At 43.1% G+C, this 25,828-nt stretch overlaps 2 protein-coding genes across 8 annotated transcripts; both read right to left on the minus strand.

Moving 5' to 3' along the window:
- Nucleotides 1–461: 461 nt before the first annotated feature.
- Nucleotides 462–7,673, minus strand: LOC148332796 (NACHT, LRR and PYD domains-containing protein 3-like). 6 transcript variants are annotated; one of them, XM_088301972.1, is made up of 9 exons: nt 7,636–7,673; nt 4,415–6,050; nt 3,582–3,926; nt 2,645–2,812; nt 2,379–2,549; nt 2,078–2,293; nt 1,825–1,998; nt 979–1,152; nt 462–853 (listed from the first exon to the last, which is right to left on the minus strand). In XM_088301972.1, exons 2-9 carry the CDS (start codon nt 6,034–6,036, stop codon nt 838–840), a joined length of 2,886 nt encoding a protein of 961 aa, XP_088158098.1. In that variant the 5' UTR covers nt 6,037–6,050; nt 7,636–7,673; the 3' UTR covers nt 462–837. The 6 variants fall into 6 exon arrangements, 5 of the variants coding, with proteins under 5 accessions (XP_088158098.1, XP_088158096.1, XP_088158099.1 ...); XM_088301970.1 differs by lacking the exon at nt 7,636–7,673 and adding an exon at nt 7,163–7,316; XM_088301973.1 differs by lacking the exon at nt 7,636–7,673 and adding an exon at nt 7,203–7,298.
- A 189-nt stretch (nt 7,674–7,862) lies between these two features.
- rin2b (Ras and Rab interactor 2b) lies at nt 7,863–24,606 on the minus strand. Of its 2 annotated transcripts, XM_088301977.1 has the most exons (13): nt 24,360–24,606; nt 20,917–21,063; nt 19,004–19,104; nt 18,665–18,875; nt 18,474–18,588; nt 16,720–16,792; nt 16,279–16,370; nt 13,618–14,970; nt 11,743–11,825; nt 11,383–11,608; nt 11,140–11,271; nt 10,353–10,516; nt 7,863–9,579 (listed from the first exon to the last, which is right to left on the minus strand). In XM_088301977.1, exons 2-13 carry the CDS (start codon nt 20,983–20,985, stop codon nt 9,259–9,261), a joined length of 2,940 nt encoding a protein of 979 aa, XP_088158103.1. In that variant the 5' UTR covers nt 20,986–21,063; nt 24,360–24,606; the 3' UTR covers nt 7,863–9,258. The 2 variants fall into 2 exon arrangements, with proteins under 2 accessions (XP_088158103.1, XP_088158102.1); XM_088301976.1 differs by lacking the exons at nt 18,474–18,588; nt 18,665–18,875; nt 19,004–19,104; nt 20,917–21,063; nt 24,360–24,606 and adding an exon at nt 16,871–17,010.
- Nucleotides 24,607–25,828: the final 1,222 nt, after the last annotated feature.

The following is a 25,828-nucleotide window of genomic DNA, read 5'->3' on the forward strand; positions in this document are numbered from 1 at the left end:
AGAAAAGCCAGACGTTCGGGTACGATTCATTTTAAACAAAGTTAAACGATTAAACCCAACGTACTAACTTAGGTTGTACGTTGAACATTTACTGAAAAGAGTTCTGGGTGTAATCAGTCCCGCCCAGGAATCTGCAGAAGAAAAGTGTTGCGGGTAAATCACCGCCACATATTTGGTAATATAACATTTCTTCATATTTTTTACATTTTTAAAAAATTGTTTGCGTATAATAAATCGTTGCAAACTACTAAATGTTCAATCAACCACAAAGGATTCAAATGAAAATAACATCGTCATTCAAAGCTGAAACTCGCCTCCCATTTCATGAATCTCGATGATAAAAGTTGACTTTTGCAATAATGCGATGAGAAGTCAAATCAAATGAGTGAGAAGATCTGATCCCTCAAGATCCACCTTTGCGTTTTAATCCGGCCCGCCGAACTTGAAAAAGATTCAATGAATAAACCTTGTTATTTTTTATTTTCTAAAAACTCTGTTGTGTCAAAGACGGGTAATTTTCTTGACATGCTTTTGTTCACGTTCATTGAAAATTAAATGTATTTTTTTCTCAGATGAGGAGAAGTGACCAGCGGTAACCCCTCTGTCAAATTTTCGAACCCATTGTGGCCCACCAATCCAAAAGTTTGCTCACCCGTGATTTACGAAATGATGCGGCACGGAGGAAGAGCACTGCCGACAGACAGACGGCTCAAGACATTTCGAATTTTTTTTCACGAACAAGAAGCAACAAATGACTTTTGCAATAATGCGATGAGAAGTCAAATCAAATGAGTGAGGAGATCTGATCCCTCAAGATCCACCTTTGCCCTTTGACACTCAGTCTTCGGAGACGCTGAAAGATACGAATATGGGGGAAACGGGATGAATTATTAGTCACTGAAATTCTGCAGAGCAATCTATTGATTGTCCATTTCGATCATGACTGTGCATTGAAACCAGCAATTTCGCAAGGCTTACTCGATTGTCTGCAACGCGTATCCCTTTTTCGTTGTGAGTTCGACGAGTGCTCTGATGTGCGCCTTGGTCAGCTCGTTGCCCATCACGAGCAGCTCAGTAAGATACTTTGGGTTGGACTTCAGGGCAGCCGTCAGGTACGGAACGCTTCTTGGGCCAAGGCCGCAGTTTGTTAGTCTGGTCAAAAAGAAACGTGTCATGAAATATTGAGGCGGCAGATCTAAACTTGGTCAGATGAGACAAAAGGGTGAGCTTGCTTGTGCAACAATACTGTTTTATTCATTTTTTCATTTCCTCTCTTGAAAAGATTTTTTTTTATTATTTCAATTGCATTTTAAAATGAGTAGGTCATCAACAAACGCTTTAATGACTGCTGTGAAGCGATAAGATTTTTCAACTGATTAATCTCAAAATATTTCCGTAATTAATTGCTATTAATCACTACAATTTTTTTGCAAAGCTTTTAATAGATTTGCTTGAGTAATATCTTGAAATGAATGTAAAATCACCAAATATTTTAATTCAAATACTGTTCGAATAGCTTCCTTTGATCGTTGAATACAGAGTCATCTTTACAGGTCTTTTTCATAAAAACAATTCTCAAAAATTCTCAGATGTGCCGCCGCCAATATGCTACCGTATTTGAATTTGGCTTTGCAAAGTATGCTAATTATTTTCAAAGTCAATAAAACCAATTGAACTGAGTTCAAATATTTAACTGGGTTATTTTTTTTCTCCTGAGTTAACGCTTAAACTTTGACTGCCTTAGTTTTACTACGATTCATCTTTTTTCAATGACGAAAAACCGGCAATTTCAACTGAGAACTTTATGAGTAAAAGTCAACTTACACTAATTTTTCAAGTTTGCACTGAGCACTTCTCAGTCCCGTGCAGAGTTTCTTTGTTCCCTTATCCTGGATGCTATTGTCGGACAGATCCAGCTCACTGAGCGTGCTGTCCTCCGATGCAAGGACCAACGCAAGCGCTCCACAGCAGATGTTGGTCAGATTGCAGCGGCTTAGACTGAAATGCAGGGAAAAAAAAAATCAGAACACTGCATAGAAAATGCACAACGGTTGACTTTGTTTCCAAAGTAATTCACGTGAGAGATTTGAATTTGATGTAAGGATTCATCAGCCCGGATGAAATTTCTTGGACTGCGGCGTTTCCAACACGGTTCATGGTGAGGTCGAGCTCCTTCAGCGCGACCGCCTGCCACTTGCTTTGCCTTTCCCCCTCAGAGTGAAGCTGCGAGACACAAGCCAGGATCTTTGCAATACAAAAGCAGCCCAAATCCGTAATTTCACATCTTGACACACTGAGGGCGAGAGAATTGAGCATTGGGAAGATTAAACGTGACAAATAGCACTCAGCCTTTTTTTTCTGCCGTAACAAATCCTTACTTGAGTTTTTCCAGACGAGACCATGCAGACATCGCTGTACAGATGGCCGCAAATCCAGTATCTTTTAATTGGTTGTTATTCAAATTGAGTTCCAGCAGGTTGCTACTTTCCAACTGCAGAACTTCTCCGATACTCGTACAACTTAACGAGGTGATTCCGCAGCAATTCAACCTGCAGTGAGGTACGGCGATAGAAAATTCTCCTCAGATTTTCTTTTTCCTTGCAAGCATAATGGAGAAAAAAAAAACGAGTTGTCGAGGACTCACTCCAGTTTGGTTAACTTTGATACATCAAATCTGTTGAAGAGGTCATTGACCCCGTCGTCTCCAATTTTATTGATGGAGAGATTCAACTCTTTCATATGGTGGGGATTTTCCTGCAACGCCAACGCCAACGAATGACAGCCCTTTCGACCAAAATTGCATTGGCGGATTCTGTAATGAATGGAAACATTTCAAGAGCGCAGGAAACGGAGCGAAGGGTGCGATGGGCAACGTCACATGACCTCGCCGTGATCAGACGCAAATCTTCTTTCAGAAATTGCAACTTCCTAGTCATGAATTCAGGACTCGTGACTTTGCAAGTTTAGAATGCAGTTGGAAATCTGCATCTCAACATAGTGTGACATTTTTTTTCCTTCAAAAGAAAATTCTTTTTGTGTTGTAAGTTTTATCGTGGTCCATCTTGGCATTCGCTCGGCTGAAGAACCATTCACCCAAAAATGAAGGAAAATCGACCCTGATCCCAATCGATCGATCGATCGCTACGCCCATAAAGTCTAATGTTCATCCTGAAATTTCACCAATGCCCAAATGTAACTTGCATATGAATTCAATTGTATTAGTTGTTACGCCGTAATTTCCCGACTATAAAGCACACCTATATATAAGCCGCAGCAGCTCTTTTTTGGAAAAAAAAAAAAAAAAAGTCTAATTTTGTTGTGTTAATGCACATAAAGATACATAAACAGATTGTTAAAACAGTGCCTTTTAACACAACAACAACTTTGATGATTAAAGAACAGACCCAAGAGAAAAAAAAAAACAAATTGACATTTATTTAGCGTATTTTCTGAACTATAGAGCGCCCCTAGTGGTGAAAGAAAAATCCACAGAAAAGCCGCAGCGTTGTATTAGCCGCGCGGTTCAAAATCGAGGGAAAACGTATCGGCTTATCGTCCAGAAAATACGGTCGAACACTTACTTGAGTCCTTCGAGGTGGCATTCAAGGAACTTCAAACCATCAGCAAGATGCTTCACTCCTTTGTCTCCTAAATGATTGCTGCTGAGATCCAGTTCCTGCAGCGGCCCACATTTTTTCAAGGCATTAGCAAGGTAGCGACAGCCTTGCGCCGTCACTCCGCAGCAAAGAAGTTTGAGCTTTGTCAGGTTACAGCTCGGACTGCTCAGGCTCTCCACCAGAATCTGGACTCCCACGTCAGCGATGTTGTTGTAGCTCAAGTCAAGCTCTCTCAGGTAAGATTCTCGTGTGCTCAGAATCGATGCCAAGGCTGGACAACACTTGTTGGTTAGCTGAGAAAATCGCAGCCTGCGAGCGGACAGGAAATATCAAATATTAGCTCCGGCCGGAAGGCAAAGTTGACCTCGGAGGTCAAGCCCCACTTTGTCCGACAGTACTCTTTCCCTCCTTTCAGCAAAATCATTTTCAGCCATGTCAGGGGGCGGCCATTTTGTCACGTCTGTCGGCTGAAAATGACAACACAATTGCAACGACCCATCACGGCTTCCGTTTTCTGAAGCGGAGCCATGATTGGTGGAAAATGTTTAGGTTGTTAAGGTGCGTTGCGGAAAATGATCACATTTCATTAAATTGGTTTAAAAAAAGAATCATTACAAACAACGTATCTCTGGAGTCAATACCAGTGTGCTTACTCATTTAAAACGAAGTCTCACTGAAGGATGTTCGAGTGTTCATGAAGCCTTCGCTCAATTCTTGCTTTACAGGAACAGGAAGTGGCAATATCTCCATCATCTTTTATCCAATTAAAAATCCGATTCCAAAGAAAGTTGACTTACAAGACTCTCTCGGATTTCCAAATGGTCGGCAGCTCGGCCACAAGCTGCTCATCGCTTTGTATGGACGCTGGCATGTGGAGGATTTGTCGGGACCCTTCAAAATTCGTGCTTCTTTGCGCCATGTAAAACCATTGTGTTGGCGACACATCCTGCAGTGGGGACAAGCCGGTGTTCTGGAAATACTTGACCTCCCAAAGGAAAGCTTGAAGGTCAAACTCCCTCAGGCAGTGGAACAAGGCCACAGCACGATGACAAAGAACATTCTCCAGGATCTTCGTCTTTATGTAATCAAAAATCGGATAAACGTACTGCGCCGTTCCTTGTTCCTTAAGGAGACCACAGAAGAAGCGGAGAACGACATCATATTTCCTTCCTGGGCTCTCAAGCGTCTGGTCCACCAAAGCCATATAGGAAAAATTGAAAGGAGCGATCTCATCTAATTTATACTGCGCCGCGAGGAACTCTTGAACACTCAAATGGCCAAAGCGGAACACGGTGATATTATCCACTCCGGTTTCTTCTCTCAGCACGAGCGGACATTGTTTGGAGAAAAGTGAGGCCTCCTCGAGGCTTATCTGATTCGTTTTGAGGTCATCTGCATACAACACGCCGCAATCAAATAATTCTTCCAGGCGATTGACTGCCACTTTTTTCAGCTTGGAAATGAATTGAGAGTCGGCCGCCTTTACAATCTCTTGATACATTTGCGTCAAAGTCAAAGGGGTTATTTTGAAATCATCGTCTGCTTTTAAAAGTGTCTTCAAGGCGGTTGCCATGACGGTGCAGACTGGCGGTATCTGGCAAAGGAAGTGGAGACTTCTGGATATTTTCACATGGTTGATTGCTTTTTTGGTGAGACGCTCACACCCAATGACGCTCTTGAAGTGCAACTCCTTCTGTTCATTATCGAATCCTTGCACTTCGGTTTTTTGGAGCAAATAACAATCGTGGATTTTTGCGGCGGAAATATTGCGGGATGTGACCCACAGATGGGCTTTCGGAAGCAAATTGCCCTTAATCAGATTGGTCAGTAAACTATCCACTGTGGCAACTTGAAAAATGTTGCTTACTTTCTGAGAGCTGAAATTTAGCCCAAGCTGATACTCATCCAATCCGTCAAAGACAAACAAAATGTTGCTTTCATTTAGGCTGGAAGCATCAAGCCTCGTCAAATTTGGGTAAAATATCTGGATCAGATCAACTAGGCTTACGTTGCGTTCGATCAAATTGAACTCCCACAAAGAAAAAGGAAAGAGGAGGTCGATGTCCTGGTGCGCCTTGCCCTCGGCCCAGTCCAGAGCAAAACTTTGCACAACTGTGGTTTTCCCGACTCCACATATCCCAAACGTGAGGATTGTTCTTTGGCCCGCAGCATGTTTACTATCACAATAAATAATGTCTTCAAGTGGAACCGTTATATCCAAAAACCAAGTATGCAGGTCAGATTTGTCCACGTAGCCAAACTCGTGTTTGTGAATATCATGAGGCCTGATGTCGCTCTTGTTGCAAAGTCTTGAAGGTTGAACGGCGTTGGCAGCATATGCTTCCTGAAGTCTGCAATATTTTTTCTTGAATGCTTCTTTTAGGGACCTTTGAACACTTTGGACATCCATTTCCTTCATGTAGGAAATTATTGCTGAGAAAAAAAGAAATACAAACATAATTGGTTTTCAGATTAAAAAATTCAACCTTATCATGCGTAAAACAGACCCAAGATTAACAAAAGATGTCCAAATACACTTTGTAAATGCGGGCCTATTTTTGCAAATTCAAATTCTGCCCTAACTCGTGTGATGTCACTCCTATCTTAAATATAATGTGACCTGTTCAGATGTTTTTGATTGAAATAGCTTTTGATTTCATTCATTTCTGTTCAACTCATGTCTTGCTTCGTCATTACAACATCCTGTTTATGCGGCTGTTGTTTCGGTGATAAAAACCTTTTTATTTAGTTCTAACATTTAAATTTAGTCATTGCTTGATGGCACTAAAATAAAGTTATCTGATCCCCACTTGTACAGTCGTGATTATTGTAAGAGATGATAAGATAATTAGTGTCTTCTTTACATATATTCATATCATTGCCGAAAATGAACATAAAAGGTCATCTTAAATTGTTCATTTAGCTTTTATTTTGAAACTCAATCGCAGTACGTTCACAGCGAGTTACCGTAATGCACCGTTTAAAGCGATATTAGAAATCGAAATGGAGGGTGAATTGGCATCCCATTTTTGATTGCGGCATCAGTCTGGATTTTCTTTTATAGTTCCATTTACACATAACGTTTAAAACGCACATTAGATTAGCATGAAAAATTCCAATTGAGAGGCACGAACGCCAATGGCCGTGTTTGTTCAGTCACAAGAACGAAAATACGATAGCGTCTTTAAAAGACTCACGTCAGCTTTCCATTCAGTTCTTGACTTTTTAGTCATACAAAAACGGCTCTGTTGCCCGTAACCGATCACAACACCGCGCAACTCGCTCCGTCATTTTCAACGGATTACACGCACGCTCTCTCTCTCTCTCTCGCACACACCTCCGGTCTAGAGAGTCGCGCGATGCATTCACAAAAGTCGGACACAACACAACTCAGAGAAACACAAATGTCAACACGAGGACAGACAACCCAATTCGTTACACTACCAAAAAAGACTGCACGACATTCCTCACTGTGATCAAAGACAGGGATGTTTACCTCACTTTTTTGGGGGGTAAATGAAGCAGAAAAATGCGCATTTCAGTACCTATCGTCGCCCCAAGTCCGAGATCCAGAAATACACAAACCTTAGACCAACAAACTCGCACTTTCTCTTCTTCTGCAAGTAGAATTTACTTCCGGAAAAATCGTTATCTGGCGGCGGAAGCGCGCACGCATTGAGCCTATGCGGTACGACATTACCACGTTAGTTGTCTTTTATAATATAGGTGAAAAGCTATGCGCATTTGCATTTGTTTAACCAACAAAGATTTTCCATGAAATCACTTTTTAATGTTAATAGTCATTTTCAGTAATCCAACTCGATATGAAAGAGGGATGATCGAGGAAGTGGGCAGTGTTGTTTGCAGCGAGATCAAATAAAATTGGCATGTTACAGATGGGTGGTTGTCGCCTGTTAGAGAACACGGTACTCGTATTCGAGTTGACTGATTTATACTTTTGTAAATGATCGCTAACTGCTGTTGATGTAAGAAGCAAAAGAAAAGGAAAGTCACTCACGTCTACATTCGACTCGAGGTTGGTGCGTTCAGTGACCACTCACACAGTAGGACGTTTCCAATTAAATGCATCCAACTCTTAAAAACTACACTTCTCTAAACAATATGGGATTTTTTAACACGGTGCGCCGTTACTAACCGTAACTACGCCTGTTTCATCCAAAGAAAAAAAGGGTACGCACGATTTGTGTTTGCATTTTTATAAACAAGAAATAAAACAAAAAAAAGTGCTTGCACTTGCATTTTATTCAGTGAATTATTCATTATACAATTTAACACGTAAGTAAATAATTCGGCCGAAATAGCTCGAAAGCTATGCACATTTGCACTTGATATCAAAAATGCTTTATTTCTTCAGGTTTCCTCTTTTCCAGACAAACGGAGAGGACACACATTCTGGCACTAACCTATCAGGTGAACAAGAACCATTCAAGCTGTGTGTATTCTTGGGACCGTTTTGAGAAACTGTAGCTAGTATGAGTAGAACACATTTTTGCCAGTATAGTTATGAAGGAATACATATTCTGGCAGTTGGCAAAACAAAGTCCTGCATCAGTCCATTACAGAACTGTTACTTGAGAACACGAATCTTTGTTATCTTAGAGATCTTGATATAAAATAAAAAAACATTTGAACATAAAGCATGTATTCATAGTAAGATAAGTCACAATTGACCAGCAATTGTTTATAAACACGAGTAAAACATTAATAGTTACAATAGTCATTATATGTGTTTTACATGGTTCCTGTTCATTAAAGGGGAAGTCAACCCCCCCCAAAATTCTTTGCAATAAAATGTTCTCTGCACTTCCACGGCATTCTGATTAATATTGCATGAATGAGATGTGAGTCAAAGCAGCCAAACACACCTGTTTTTTGGTCATCTCAGGGGAGGCCATTTTGTCACTTCTGAAAATTACATCAAAGTTGCTCAGGTAACGACCAATCGCGGCTCTACTGATTTCCTAAAGCTTAGCTATGATTGGTTGCAAGCTTGAGCCCTGAGCAACTGTGATGTCATAAAGCAACAAAATGGCCGCTCCCTGAGATGGCGATAAACGTTTGGCTTTTGCTGCTTAACTCAGTTTGCAAATGCGCTTTTATCCAGAATGCCATTTTTGTTTCGTCCGGTAGCGAGACAATTTTTGGGTTGACTTCCCCTTTAAGATGGCTCATCACTTGGTGACGTGAATGATTGCAGTAGCTTACACTATTTGAAACTTCATTTTGAAGGCAGAATGAAATTACAGCAGTTAATTAACACGTTAAATACATAAAATGCTTTCTCATTTCATAATTGCAACTTTCAGACCATCTGCACATCCAAATATCCCAAAACAAACCAAAACTACTTTCTTCCGCATCTCAACTTCCAAATTTCCTGCAAATCAACATTTTGCATGACCTGTCATTAAATCATTAACGTACAACGTACAGTAACTTTGCTCACACTTGCCATGAACAAATGAGTTTTGCCGTAATACATTTTCAAATGCTCACTATGAGTCCAACCTCCCACTTGGCAGCTCCTTAAAAAACATCATCAGTCACGCTTGTTTGTTTAAGCAACACAACGCAAATTGAATATCAGCGATTCAAGTGCTGCCGCTCGGGAAATATTCCCTCATTGCTCAACTTGAACATCAATAATGCAGGCAGGAATAGAAAGGTTTAGATTAGGCAGCCTTCTGTAGACAAAATGGAAGGTCTTTGCTCGGGGTCGGCTGTGAAGCTCCGCTTTTATTTGTTGCGGGTGCGTGTCCGGGGCCAGTTGCTGGCAGGTGTCGTCGGTGACCAGAAAGAGAGCGTAGTCGTCAGGCTCTGAGATCTTGAATTTGTAAGCGCAAAGTGAGCAGACCTCTTCTGTCGTGGTGTAGGAATGGACCATTAAGGTTTTCCCGGTGCAGCCCGTATCCACATCTTGCAGGGCTAAACGTAGAAAGTTCTTAAGGAGAGCAACAAAAATCAGGTGTTATGACATCGGGAGTAAGAAATTCAAACCAGCATGCAGGAAAGCCTTCATTCTGGCATGCAACTTTGAATCGCTCACATTTAATGTCAATGGACACAAGATTCTGGTCTGAAATCTCATGTGCTCTGATTATTACTGAGAACTACAAATATACCAAGTGGACATGAGTTTTGGGCAACAACTTTATAAATCAATGCTGGTACGTTTGTGCTGATGGCGGGACTTTATTATCACAGAAATGGCAGTGACATTTTGACATAAATCAAGAGATTATTAAGAGGTTTGCGTTGAATGTGAGCCGAAACGTGTCAGGAATAGTTTTCACCTTTGAAATCACCCATGGAGGCCTTATTTACGAGGGCTAGTAAAAAAATATCACGATACTTTTTGTGTCGATAGCAAGTATCGATACGATGAAAGCGTATCGATACTTTCAATACCATGTTGAGCACTGTGATTGGAGGAGTTTTTTTTCCTATCTTGCACTTTTCAATCGTGATACTTGGATAAATGTAAAGTGGCACTTCAGTTCAAAAATTGGGAACACAGGCCTCCGTTTTTGCTGTCAATGTCCAAATATTTAAGGACCTGACGCCTTGTAATGGGCAGTTGGGCGAATACTTTGGTCCATAAAGTTTGAGTTGAGTTTTTTTTTGGGATGGATTGCATCATTCAAAGTCAGAAGAAGTTGGGATCTATTTGAAATTGCAACAACTCACAGCCTGGGATCAGGTCAGGTGTGCTACCTGGAAGTCATCCACGGTGGGAGCCGAACGCTGAGCAGTGCGCCGACGGTGCCACTGATGTAGCGTGTTTCTGGCCTCGGAGCTCAGCACCCTTGCTGCTTGCTCCTCCTGAAAATTCTTGATGAGGGCCATCGCCCCGTAGGCACTTGTCAGATAGTAACCTCCTACGATAGAAGAGATGCAAAATGAGAAGAGACTGGGAAGAATTATTACAAATAGGCCACTTTTTAATTGCTTGAAATCAATTTCACGTTTTGCGTTTTAGCCACGAAGCATTTCTCAGTTGAATCATGAAATATGCTCTCCGTGCACGGCTATTCGTCCCGCAGCGATTTTCCAGCTAAGAAAGGCAGACAGGTTGGCAGACATTCTGGAAGCGGTTTGACTCTTTTCCCTCTGAAATTGTTGCAGCCCATTCAAGTCCAACGGATTGGAATTTCCTCAAGTTCAGCTGTTTTGTTAAAGATCACCGGGTTTCACTTCAGGTACAAAAACTGAAAATCATTTGCAGCAGCAAGAGACGACAAAGAAATTGTCAGTTTAGCCTTCACAGCAGCTATTATTGCAGCGCTTCTCAAATTGTGGGGCGGGGGCGGGGGGGCCTGTCGGAACATGCTTTCTTTTGATTTCTGCGTAATTGCACATCCACTCCACTAGTTGGCAGTGGCAATTCTAGACTTGGTCTGATAAGAGTCTTCAATTAAATCACACCTCCAAAAACACTCAACTACGAATATGAACTCGTTGGCGGCCATTGACGGAGTTAGAAGCCAAAAATTCATTTGACCTTCTCCTCGAAGAAGAGACGGATCCAACAGCTCCATCATGTACTGGATGTCCATGTCCAGCTCAGGCATGTCACACTGCGCGACCACATACGTCAGCATGGGCAGGAAGTCATCAGCCCCGTACATCCTCCCTGGAAGGAAGCAGGCGTGAATGCAGGTCAGACTTGGAGGCGACACGTTTACGCCGAAGCTGAGCGATACGAATTTCCACGAGGCGCCGTCTTCAAACGTTTTCGCTCTACCTGAGTTGTCCTGCATGATGGTGTAGATGAGCTTGCACACGCGTAACAGCAGCGACACCTTTTTCTCAGGTGAGTACATCTTCCTCATCTTTAGGAATTTATGTCGAATCTTTTCAATGGCCACGGCGTCAGGCGGCACCGCACCGTCCACTCCGAGCTCCTGAGGCCTCTTGGATTTAGCCAAGGCCAAATTCTCTTTCATCTGCTGCCAATCGCCACTGTTCACCTATTAAAAACCCCCAAAAATCAATTGAACCTCCAAATGTCCCCACCGCATTATTTAACCGCAGACTTTCCATTTGTCCTCGTCATGGCCCGCTGACACGGTGAGAGCAAATGTAAGATGATCTCATCTCTCACCTGGAAGTCATGTAAGGCCACGTCGATGAAAGTCTTCAGAGGCTTCAGCACACACTTGTGCATGGCTTTTTCCAGCACCTGTTCTGTTGAAGATGAAACATCACACAACATTTTGAGCGTTGAACAGCACATTCTTGTCGTGTGGCGTTAACAGTTGAGCAATTTATGACCATCAAGATTGAGTCATTGGGGACGAGCTACAACATCACAAAGAGCATTTTCTGGGTTTTTTTTTATATATTATAATATATAATATACAATATAATATTATATATATTATATTATATTTCAATTAATTTCATGTTCAAAAGGTGCTGACTCCAAAAGCTGTCTTGATTCGTCAACTTATTCAGATGATTCATCCACTTCTCCCAAAAAGTCCCATTGAGCAACTTTTGCGGCAGCACCGTAAACTGTTAAATTTCCAGTTCAGCACATAAAGCATGATGATCAAAATGTAGCTTATAAATTGTATCAACAGCTCATTGAACAAAAATTCAAACTTCAAACACGGCTAGTTTAACAATATTCCCTTCCAACATTTCATAAAAGTGCCGTATTTTCCAGAGAATAAGCCGCTACTTTTTTCCTCAATTTTGAACCGTGCGGCTAATACAACGGTGCGTTTTTTCTGTGGATTTTTCTTTCACCACTAGGGGCGCTCTATAGCTCGGAAAATATGCTCAATAAATCTCCATTTTTTTTTCACTTGGTTCTGTCCGGTTTCAATTTGCTTCAGTTCTGCATTGTGGAGAATGTTAATAAGCTTCGCTCCATCCGCTTCTGCTTTTCTTTCCGCATGTTGATTTATGCTATTGGACACTTTATGGATTAAGTGTCTGTTTGAACAAATAGAATGGATCACTTCTTTTGTGAACAAAGCGTTGCTGTTATTGTCGACACTGAACAACGGTGAATTGTGAAAAGTCGTTGACATATTCATGCAAGTGCCCTTGTCACATCATGGTGCTCAAATATGTTGACCACATATTTGCCAGCCAATGTCACAGAGAACATTGATTTAATTCAATAATGCCTGCCTTCTAGTCGACCCTCAGATCTCAGCAATGGGCAGAGAAAAAAAAAATATACCAACACGTGGATGCCAAGAATAGAAGACGTCACTGGACACATCTCCGCTGCCCTGCCTGTACTCAAACCGAGCTCCGAAGCACATGAAAACACTTCCATTAGTTTGAATCCCAGGAACAAATAATTACTATTGTAGAAGATGTTTTAATCCATTTGGATCATTTTAATTATTGTCCTTTACCAAAAATGTTCACACTTTACAGACAAAGCTATTTGCTGTAACGAGGCCCCCATTCCTTCACAGGACACAACACTAACCGAAAAGCGTGGCGTGTCACTTGCACGTCTGTCATTTTGTTGCAAACAAATTCAGTCAGTATGTTCAAGAGCCACTTTTACTCCTCTTGAAATATGTTGAAGCTTCTTCACTGAGGTAAGACTGGACACATTGCAGAAGCCTGCGCCACATCCAATATGGCCACCACATCCCTGTGGCAACGCTCGGAGCCAGACAGAAAATGACGTCTTGCTTCAACGGTAACTCCGATGAAACTTTTTTCCACATTTTTACGAGAACATTTCATTTTTATCGTTCTATTTTCGTCCCTTTCAATGTGACTCATCTGAGCGGGAGGCCGGCGCCCACTATTGATGAGCCGCCACTGACCTTTACTTCCTAAATTATCGGGTCTGGTCTCCCATCTTAGAGAAGCGATACCGAGTGACTCACCGCTCACACGTTTGCGTCAAGAAAACGTGACGCACACATTGACTTTGCAACAACAAACGCTTCTTTTGACACCACGATGCGTTCAAAGACATCTGATCAAACCAACGCCTTACCAATCATATCTTCAGGGATGAGCGACTCGATCGGCGGGTCCAGCTCAGAGCTTTGGCACAGGTAAGCTTTCATCTGCGTCATAAACTGCCTGAGTGTCTGCAGAAAATCCTCTCCGGAGGTGTGGCAACCGCGATTCTCCTGAACAAAGCCGATGTAGTCCTGGACCAGCGAGCCAAAATAGGAACTTTTATCCCTCGACAGCTCGGCTATCTTTTTCACTGCCCGTCTCTCTGGAGTCATCAAGGAGGTGAGCATACCGCTGACCTTGCGTAAGCGTCCTTTCAAAGCCCGGGGAAGAATAAATGATCCCCCACTCAGGCTCACACCCACCCTGCGTCTTCTTGCTTTAAAGGAAGGACGGAGACGCATTTCCAAATCAGCCTCGAGGCCCACCCCATAGTCCTCCTCCACTTCCTCTTCACCTTCATCATCATCATCATCATCCTCCTCCTCACTCGAGTCCTCGACGGCGTCTCGATGGTTAAGATGGCATGACCGGCCGGAGTCGAGGTCCAGGGAGAACCCGGGACCGGGAGACTGTGAATAATCCAAAGAATCCGAGGAGGAAGTCGACACGCTCATGTCGCTGAGACGTTGAAGTCTTCTCACGCCGCTGTTCTCCCGCGGAACATCATCCGGAGCCGAAGCGGGTGGCTCGACTCGAGACAAAGCTTTGGCGATGGTCTCGTCATCGAGGGCAATGTGGCAGTGCTGGGCCACGACGGGCTTGTTCGGTCTCGGAGGCGGCGGGTTGGAAGGCACGGGGATCGGTGATCTCGGGGAACCTTTGAGCGGGCCGCTGTGTCGAGCGGCCGTGGGAGGGGGGGGCGGAGCCGGGCGCCTGGTGGGGGCGTGCTGCTGCCTCGAAGACACAGGAATGGCCGTTGGCGTACTTTTCGGTCGGGCGGTCAGCGCCGGAGGCCCGGGTGGAGGTGGGGCGGGCCGCCTGCGCTGCATCAAGCGAGGTGGGGGAGGTCGAGGGGGCGGGTGCAATTTGCGGGTCACTTTAATCTGCTCCGGGGGCTGCTCGCTCTCTCGGCCGCCGTTTTCGGGTGCGGAAGTCTCATGTGAACACGGATCTTCTTCAGAGTGGCGGCGCTGACGAGTCTGGAAAAACAGTGGGCTGACAAAGCACAGCGGAGCGTTGGAATGCCTTTTCTCACTCCGAGAGGAAGGAGCCCGCTGACGTAATGTCGGCGGCGCGCTGTCACACTGGGGTCCGGTACGACTCGGCTGCGACCCCTCGTCCTCGCTGGCCCGGCTCGTCCGTTGGGGGCTGAGAGTTCGGCTTGAAGGTCGACGGGGAGGGCGGGCGCGAGGACGCTGGCTGCACAGAGCAGAGTCCCAAAAACCTGCAGGAGAGACGCAAGCGCTCAAATGCTGACCGGCATAAATCACAGCGAAGACATTCAAGAAACTTCTTTGGCACGCAGATCATCAGAGCAGGAATGCGAGTGAGCGCACAACCTCAATCTCATGTCTTTCTTACCACCGGTTCAAAGGTTGCCTTTCAAGTTTCAATGTGTGCGTTCCTTCTTCTTGCTGGAGCCGATCAGTGACTCAGTTCTGTGCCTCTTTGCTGTGATCCAGTCGGTGCGTCATAAAGCCACAGAGAGGGAGTCGCCAATGTTATTCACGGAGTGGGCGGGCACTCGCAAACGGAGTGGACACATTTCCACTTCCTCCATTGCCCTTTCAGCTTTGTACTCTTTCAATCGAGATAGAGTGACGTGCCGTGTTGTTTCTGCGTTATTGATCGCTTATTCTAAGTGAATAAATAACTGAGCGCTAAAAAAAAAATGACAGTATGTCCTTCTTTGATGTTAAATTCCTTCGATTGCTCTCTGAAGAGAGAGATTCGATTGTAAGGTAGGACAAATCCTTCCAAAAAAGGACACTTTGACCAAGTTGAAAAAAGGCGAGCAAAGGTTGGCGTGCACCGTGTACAATATTCGCCTCAGCGACGACACGGACGTCAGGCTAAAAAAGGAAACGTAAACTGTTGCATTACTGCACAGCTGCTGTCGCACGTCGGTCCGTCTGTGGCTGGAATTTGAGGCCTGTGGCATTCGTGAGGGTTCATGCGCGCAACCGGAACAAAAAACTGGGTGTAGTTCAGCAGTCAGCTTTTGATGCAAAGAACATTTCGATGGAAAATGTTGTGTACTTGCCCTGCCTAAGACACGGCCCCTTTTTTAATATGTTCATAAATCTCACGGGCAAGTTCAGAACATCACAAAAGTCTTTTTCACAAAAATGTAAAGATGGCAAGAGAAGAGGCATTCATTTGAGGCCAACAACCACCTCCATTCGCCGGAATGCAAGTCCAATAACGGCGTGACGCCGAGTTGCGTCATTCCGCCTATTTCGGGGGGGTTTCAGCACACATTTATTCAAAAGGCTCGTGGGTTTGCAAATTTTGACTGATCTTGTGGAGATGCGCGAAATGTTGAGACGAGACAAAGTCATGTCGTGTCGCTTTGACTCTCCAACTAGCTCCTCCCCTTTGATCTCTCTCATCCTTTGGATGAATGCGACTCGATTGAACGCTTTGGTCGCTGACTGGCTAAGGAATTTCTAGCGCTTTGAAAAAAAAAATTCTAATAAGTGAATTCAAAATATTGGAAAGATATTTCTGTCAATTGACTGGATTGGACTACCTGGTCCAAGTTGAGCCACTTCTTCCAGTTCCTTTTGTGTCTTGGCAGAGGCGATGGCTTCCGGGAGCTTGAGAGGGATGGGCAACACATCCCTAAAGTCACCAGAAATACAAAATGAAGAAATAATATTCATAAATTTGAACATATCAAAAACTAATTGATATTTATCTAATGACTCTGTCAATCATTTTCCTCAACGCTCTGATGATCCTGTTCGATGAATTTTGCATTATTATGTCAATCAAAGTTTTATGGCGTATAATATGAACATGAATCAACATTTTCATTTGAGATTCCGCGGTTCTGTCGTCGCATTTTCGTATGACCTGAATTGTTGTAATATGTAAGAACTGACAAAGGAGACGGAACACAGATTTTGCATTAATCCCCCCCCCCCACCCCCAGTAGGATTGCGTCACATGAATGAATACACAAAAGTACCTGCTTATACAGTAGAAAGCCACCAGACGGAAAAGATCTGCAAAGCTGATCCCAGATCCATCAAGAGAAAATGCTACAAAGCAATCAAACATGAAGAGGTGAATTGTTTTCCATCGAAATGTAACAATGAAGACACAACACAAATACGAACATAATATCATCCCCGACTTTCGTATAAGCGGGGTTCTGCCATGAAGTACTGGCGTGGACGTGAAAGTGAATGTTTTCGCTTTCATCTCGGCTTTGCGCAACCGTCAACAGTGTCTGTCGTACAGAAAAAAAACATATCGATGGAATGCAATGTTGAGTCCCGATTGAGCAGATGACCCACATGTCAACGCCGACACGCCCTCGCCTCACACGTGTGCAGATGACATCATCGTTTGACAAGGAGATACTTCCCTCACTTCAATGACATTGCAACGTAAACTAAAAAAACGGATACGTCTATTGGACCTTGAATATATATTATGTATTTCCCAGTAGGAAAATGTTTGGGTTTTTTTTGCGCTACTAAACCTCCTACGACTACTACGACTCAACATAATCACTGAGAAGAAAACCGAAAAATGATCCTCAAAGGTACGATGAGATGATAAACGGGCCACAGCAAGCACGGACTCGATTCAGAAGGCTCAGATGTAGATCCAGCGTCAGACAAAATTCTTGTAGCTTCCAAGTCCAGATTACACATCATGATTCAACAAACATTCAGCAAGACGAAAAGAAATATTGATTAAAGTAAACATTTGCTGCAGCCCAAGAAAAAACATTGTTTGTCCCACTTTTCTCATTTTGGTATGTGTGACTTGGCCACCAGGGGGCAGTAGAAGACCAGAGGAAGCGGCACTGAAGAGACGCCACTGGATGGGCAGGATTAAAGACTACATTTAAGAATTCGTCTGTGAAGTAATTACCATACCGTAGCAAACCAGGAACCTACTATTTTTTCTAGATTAACAGTTACTGGAAAACAAATATTAAAAATGGATATTGTTAAGCAAAATTACAATTAACACACAGATTGAGATCAACTGTAGCACGATAGTTGATTTGCGCTCTGAGCACAACGATGGATCATTGTCCCAATTTGACGAATATTCCTGCAGTCCTGAGCCTCCAGTACGGGACATCCGAACGTCCGTCTTTTACTGCCCCCAAGTGGCCAAGGCAATCAAAGGAGAAAGTGTGGCAAAAACTTTGAATTATCGGTGTCGCAGACATGTTGGAGCCTTTCTTAGCTGTCTTTGGGCACAAAGATGGGTAAACCCTGCACTGGTTGCCAATCGCCAGGCACCCAAAGACAAACAAAACATTTACACTCACAATCATACCAGGGTGAGGAGAAGCGGTACAGAAGATGGATGGATGGAATCATACCTTGGGACAATTTAGCGAGATCAATTCACCGACCACACATATTTTTAGAACGTGGAAGGAAACCGCAGTACCTGAAGAAAAGCCACACAAACTGCACACAGGAAGGACAAATCCTGGATCTCTGAACTGTGAGGCGGACGTGCCGCCTTAATAATTGATTTTTTATTTTAATAATAGAATAGTGTGCTATTTCTTTCCCTAAAAATTGCTGTTTTGGGGGTAGGCCGGTTTCATGGCTTTTCCATTCATTTCAATGGGGAAAGATGCTTTGTGACGCAAGTATGGTCAAGGCATGATTTTTACTCACATCTCAGGGCACCACTGTATTTTAATTAAGCACATGATCATAAGAATCAAAAGCGCTTGAAACTCACTATACTGGCTCTCTCGGACGGGGAAGTGGCTGATGGAGCTCCCTGCCTGATCCGCTTTCAGATGCACAGAGAGGACCTTCCTCTGCAGAGCGACCGACTTCCTTACCAAGAAAACCTGCGCACCATAACACGGAAGATTATTTGTTAGAAACTTGACGCAACTCCTTAATATGAACGATCGTGGTCCTCACCCCCGGCGGCTGTTTCAGTAGGATGTGCGTGGCCTCGTCTTCGCTGACTGTCAGCAGCAGCCACACGGGGTGCGTTTGAGTCAGTCTGTCCAACACGCTCATCCTCCGCCGTAATGAGTCATATCCACAATCCCGTTCGCACCGCACGCTGCCGCGTCGGGGGGACTCCAGATAAATGCCACTCACGTCACCACTCACCTCGCTCTCCGGCCTGACGGGGGACAGAACAGAGATTTGATCCACCTGCTTCGCTCCAAAATATTTGTTCATTTTTTCAAAAAGTTAAGATGAATAAAGCGTTTGATGACGAGACAGCGCGTGTGTTGACAGCAACCGTACCCTTGTATGTCCACGTGCTCCTGCTCCTGGTCCACTGTGGGAGAGGTGTGAACCATCTCCTTCTTCAACTCGCCAATCTCCAGCGCAAATGCATCAATCAGCTGCAAGAAAGAAGAATGAGAAACTTTGACAGATCAGCGTAAGCAGGAGCGGCAACAGCCGACAACCGAGCCAAGAGAATGGCTCGAATAAGATGAAGACAATGAGCTTGATCGGACTGAGAACAAGGGGAAGGGTTGGTCAGCCTTCCTGTGTGTGTGCGTCTAATTTCCGACAAGCAGGAAACTAAACACAAAGCAGTGTGTACACCTACATCCAAAGTGTGAGAAAACATTGTTGGCTGCTTCGTTTTTGGATGTTCATTAGGACTTTTTTTTTTTTTTTGTTACTCTCACATGTCCAAATGTTGCATTCGACAACATATCTTCTTTCAACAGCATCCATTCTTGTTTTTGTTCCTGTATTGTGGGATATTCGCATGGTTCCGTCTTTTATATTTCCCAGTTTGCTTGTCTCGTCCTGTTCAGTTTGCATTAGACTTGCGTGTGCGCTTCACCTCAGACATTTCCATGTTTTCCAGTCTCTTGTTCTGACATGTTTGCATACCCTTTCAAATTAAATTCCTGCATGCCTCTCGTGAACATTTTTTGGGGGTCACCACCTCTTTTGCAATGGTAGGAAGTAACGCGGTGTTGGCACCAGCAACGTAACAGGATTGTGAATACAGAATATCTCCGTTTCAAACGGCGCCACGGGATGTTGACGGGTTTTAAACGGCGTTAGTTTTGTGTATTTGGCAACAGATTCAGTAATGCAAGATGTTCAAAGATTTTGAAATACGATTTTGAAATTGATCTGAAATGCCCATCATTTTTGTGATATGGCCGAGCGTTGAGATATTGTGAATTGTTTTCAAAACACATTCCCCATTTTGACCAGTAGAGGGCAGTATTGTCCAGTACCTTTCTCCAACATCCGGGCACCGGATCTTTCAAAACAGGCTTCCAGACCCTCCCTCAGTGGACCATGTAGAGTCCACCCTGTTCCTGCCTCACAGCTCAGCCCCCAAATTTGCACATTTGTCACTCAGCTCAAAAAAGATTATGTCATACAAGTGAGGCCTGAACGTGGTGCAATGAAAATGCAACATGACCGGTAATCAAGAACATTTTGACAATTATGTGGATTCTGTTCCTCTCTGTTCGAGGTTCCAGTATCCACACAATGCACTACACGAGTCAATGTTGTGTGAATCTTGAAATGTTTGATTGGAATATGTCAGAGAACCGTGAGTGTTGCTTGCTCACAGCATATAAAGATGAAGCCTGAAAATTGCAAATGAACCAAGGCCAGATGAGGAGGATGGTACGAGGCACAATGTTTCCATTTCCATCTCATCATTTTTTGATTCCGGCTTCTGGAAATGTAACTTGCTTCAAACTACAAATAGTTGTGTCTGTGCAATGCCTTGCCAGCCCATCACGGGCAAAATTACAGAACCAAGTCAAGCTTTTGTGAGCAGCCCATTTCGGCACCTTATGACACAGCCGTGGGCCGAATTGACATCATGAACGACCCGGCATCGCGCTTTCCCCTGCCCATGACTTGGAAGCTAGGCTGGGTGAAGACGCGTCACATTCAAGCTCCAGCTGGAAACAATTTGTCAAAGCCAAAAGGTAAGCAGAGCTGCAATGAGTCTTCTTGGATGCAGACGTAAGTGGATTGCTTAAAATGAAAAGTAATGCATGAAATTTTAAATAAAAAAAAGCATGGTCCTACGTTGTGACATGGAATCGATTTTGCTTCGTTTTATGACATTTTCAAAGTAAATCTTCTGACACTTAATGCGACATGTTCCACAGCTCGAAATGTTCTTTGGACACAAAGTCAATCGTCAGCCGCAGCATCCTTACCTTGAAGAAGCTGCCGCTTCGAATCATCGGGCCATCTTGACGATTGTTACTTGGCGTCTTCGAGTCCATTTTGTCTTCCTTTTGGTGTGGACAGCGTCTGCTTCACGGCTGCGTGTTTACATTTGCGTCAAGGAGCGGACCGGAGCTCTGTGGGTCAAACAAACACGCACACACATCAGTGCAGAGGGAAGACGTTTCCACGTTCCGCCAGTTTGGAGGAGTCCGTCCGACTTTGCACTTTTCTGAAAATCCGTCATTATTCCTCTCATTCTTCTTTCACTTTTTGTGCCTCCACCCTTTCTGCCACTCTTCAATTCACGACTTCTTATTCTGCTGTTTACGGTTTTCCTCGCATCTTTTTATTTTGCACTCTTTTTAAATTCATTTTCCATTTGAGAGTCCACCATTTCCTGCACAGCTGTTTTTCTTCACCCAGTCTTGTGCCCAAATAAGGATTGAAATAATGGTGGTGAATAAAGGCGCCAGGTACCAATAAATAAAAGCAATCTGTTCATCTGAGTGTGTTTTTTTTTTTTTTGCCTTCCCCCACCTTCATCTGTTTTGCCAAACCTTCACCTCTTTCCTGCCTTTTTCTCTCGAGCCAGACTGAACTCATTAGGTCAGTCCTTCCCTTCCTGGTGGCGACATCTCTGTGAACCAGATATGCCCGTGACTCACACTGGAAAAGTAGAAAGAAAAAAAAAACCTCCTCCACCCCCACATTCCAGGCTGAAGGGAAGGAATGGACGTAGCTTAGCTCACCAACACAAAACGGGAATTTGGCAAGATGAAAATGTCAGTTTAAAAGGCAATGTTGTCGGAGTAAGAACGTTTTCTCATGAAGCACAATCACCAAACAATCATTTTGGCTTTGTTACCTGCCGACAGCTTCTCATGGTGATGTTTGGAGCTACAAAAACAACAACCAAACATTTTGGCACATTCAATCCCACAGAAGAATTTTCCGCTGGGGCACTTGAGTGTCTTTGTCTTTCTTTTTGGGTTTCACACAAAAACAGGCAAATACTTTTGGTGCTAGGTACGAGAAAGCACACATTTAAGTGATTTTCGGCGTGTGTTTGTGTGCGCGAGTTGGAACAGCTGGCGCAGTTTAAAAGACGTTGACTTATTTTTTTTTTTTAGACTGTAAATGATTTGAACCTGAATAAACAGCATCGCTGCTGGTTGAGAGTCGTACGCAGACCCGGATTGAATAATCTGGACAATGCGGTGAATTCCTGCTGGGCCGGACTTCAATATACACTATTCAGGCTTGCCCATCAGTTCCGTCCGGCCTGAAGATCTGTTTTGAAATCAGTAGATATCAGGTGTATTAATCGAACGCTTCATTGTACAAAGGTACGACCGATGTTTCCGACAGGTCGTTATAGCATATATTACACTGGCTGCCTTTCTTTGTTACTCAAAGTGTCACAAAAAGTTAAAACTCATTCGCTACCAGCCGAGTAAAAAAAAAAGGATCTTTGACGTTTTTAGCCGTCAATGGTCGTATAGCAAAAATGTAATACACGACTAGAAACAACATGAACTATATTCCACCCTATCTATACAAAGAAAAGGCTGAAGCGAGGCATAACACGGCAACAAAGCGTGACTGGAAAGCCTCAAACAATCACCGCCGCAGTCTTAAAGTTAGCGTCAGTTGGATAAGTCGTTAAGGATCGCTCGAACGCATAAAACCAAACGGAAGTCCACTTTCCTTTGAAACAAAATTTATCGTGCTCAGCTAGAAACATAGAGCGAGCGGGACCTATCGTGTATCATCTTTAATGACTGATTTTCTTTCTGAGAAGAAGCAAAAAGGTAAGATTTCAAGGCGGACGTGGATGTATGGTTTTGTAATTGTGTGAGAAAGAGGTCGGCGAGGTCTTTAAAGCAACATTACATTTGACGAAGCACATCTGCACAAATGGCCAAGTAATCCTCGTCCCAGCCAGACCACAGAGCAGAATCTGGGTCAGTGGTTCTGCCTGATTTCTGCTGAGCGGACTGGCCCACGTTGTTTTGGTTAGACAGGAAACGTTTTTTTTGGTTTTTTTGGAATGCGCAGGAATTTCACTGCTTTCTTTTCTCCAGACAAACAATTACAACATGCCAAAATTTCCGTGATCTTCTCCATAAAATGTTCATGCTTCCTTCTCAATAATTTGGCAGAATTCATGCCTTCATTGACACCTTCAAGATATTGCAAGTGCTCACACTTTTTCTGCATTCAGCATCACATTATCCAAATGATCAAAAACATGTAACCGATCAGTTGCGAGATCATCTCTGGAACCTGAAGCTTAAAATAAAACATTTTAAGTAATGCGGGTTGGTCCAATGTGATGACTCAAATTAAATTTTCGAGAATAACAGAATAACAACTTTTGATGCTCACAAGAGGCATGTCGTCTGAATGTTTTAACCAGACCACCCTTAAAGCCAAATTGTGAACATGCACCTAATAATTCTTCCCCCTCATAAGAGCATCCTTTATGACACCACGGCTGGAGAAATAATATACAGACAACACCTTTCGCACGACTGGGTGTTGGACGACCTCGGCTCACGAGAGCGAGCTTCTCTTGAAAGGTCCGTCTTGAAAATGGCTTTGAAAGTATATCGGCAATCAAATCGACACCTTTTCCTTAAAAAAGCATTCATATATTTTAGATATTCAAACGGTCTGTCTGGTGTCGATTTCCGCATAGCGGTGTCCTCTCTCGCAGGTCACGTTTGCAACTCGACGCACGAGAAGGCCTGATTGTCACCAACTCGTGACCTGATGGCTATTGATGGCTATTGGAACTCTTTATCAACTCTAAGAACCCTTCACTCACACAGCACAGACGTCAGCACGGGAAATTCTGAAGTGCTATGAAATCTGCCTGGCAACACAAGCTAGCTGAATCGTCATTGGATAAAAACTCTTTCCTAAAAATATAACATTGGGATATATGTATAATGACATAAACTTAGCATAAATATGATTTCTTGATTATGTTAGGCAGCAGAAAAAGCCTTGACCGTATACCACTGGGTTTGTAAACGCGTTATTGAGAGCAAAAACATTAGGTAAGTAAATAAACGAAAAACAAATCCCCGAAAAACATCATGACAGATTCCAAACCGGCCAAAATGAGAAATCAGCTGACTGGGGGATTTACAAAAGCAAGGGGCATTCGCAGATGGTTCGGACAGGTTCTGACAGGTCTTTGTTTAAAAAAAGAAAGAAGGGAGCAGCTCGAACGCGTCATGGCCACTTTAAAAGACACCAGTAAAAGCTTACGTTGTGTAAAAATAAACATTCAAACTGAGCAGTTAACAGGAATTAACTGACGTGTTTGGAGCCAAAATCAGAAATTTTGACATCACATCATCAGAAATAAACACTTTTCGAGCTTCATCCGAGTGTAATGTGGGACAAAATGGTTACTCACCTTTCCAGAGTACTCAAACGTCCATTTGCTCCACATTCGTCCGCCAGAGCACAATGTTTTCGTCTCTCTTCTTTTCATTGAACGTCTGCGAACTTTACCAGAATTGTTTACACTCACTGGCATATTTTCCAGCAAATGTCCTCATTTTGTCCGTCAACAACAGAAGTAACATTAGCTACATATCTGTGTGCTGTGATGATTCACTGCTGTGATGTTTCACGCGTTACTTGCACACAAAGAAAATGTGATGTTTTTGTCGCTCATCAACCTCTTACTTTTCATCATCCAGGACTTTTTTTCCGATCCACCTTTTTGTGCTATCCTACCCTCTAGTGGTGGAACAACGGTACAACACACTGAAGATATTTTGGTTCCGTGCCTCATTTGGGCATCGTTACGTTTGAACACAGAGAAAACGACTGGCGATTTAGTTTTAGAACAGAAACACCGACATTCAAACACAAACACAGCTTAATCCAACAATTCATCTATCGGGAAGGGGGGGGGGGCGAGAGAGAGAGAGATGCTTCGGGGGGCTATTAGCATAAACCAATCATTTACGAAAATACAAAATATATCCATGAAGTAGATAATTCTAATAAAAATAATAATAATCTGTTCAGTCATCTGTCATCTGCCTCACTCCAATCCAAGCACAATTCGACGAGTTATTTAATCTACAGTTACATGAATTGTGGTAAAGTCAAAACTGTCATGACTGTTTTTCAGTGAGTGTTTCTTCATACAGAAATTCAAGACTGGTCACAAAACCCATTTGTATGTGGTTCAAGTGTATGTAAATGTGTTTATTGCAAGAAGACTTGTGTACAGTGTCTTACTGATTTCTTTCCCAGAGTGCTGCAACAAGAACAGCAACTAAAATAAAAAAAGGATATCCAAACAATGCGCATTGACGATATGACGTTAATTAGTTATGAAATTAACATACAACTACTCTGAAAATATAATCGCATGTTAGATATTATTCCAACATCTGCGTCTGGTAGCACATCCCTTTGAAATATACAGAACAGTAACAACAGTGTTGTTGCGTTTGCAGCTTCGTATTCCATATTTCCTTTCGGCTCACCGCACCAACACAACACCACGACAAGTTTAGGATGTTTCCATCTTGCTGTTTATTTTTCAGTCACTCGACACAACATGTCTTCCCACAGCCAACATCCATAAAAGGCATTTCATCAAACGTAAAACGTCATCACGTAAACCACGCGAGATTTACGACAGTAACGAAAATATATGTGACATTCAACAAAATACACACATACCCAAATTTACATAATGACATATAATTAAATATATCATTACTTAAACTAAAGAATACCATGAGAGCATATAATTCAACAAGTGTGGTAAATACATTAAAACGAGTCACAGTTTCTTGAAAAAGCCATGCAAACTGAGCAGCATTTATATTGATTCTGGTACCAGAAAGGGGGGGGGGGGGG

This window comes from Idiotropiscis lumnitzeri, chromosome 8, assembly GCF_059441095.1.
Source record: "Idiotropiscis lumnitzeri isolate Australia: NSW breed Sydney's pygmy pipehorse chromosome 8, RoL_Ilum_1.0, whole genome shotgun sequence".
NCBI classification, from domain to species: Eukaryota; Metazoa; Chordata; class Actinopteri; order Syngnathiformes; family Syngnathidae; genus Idiotropiscis; species Idiotropiscis lumnitzeri.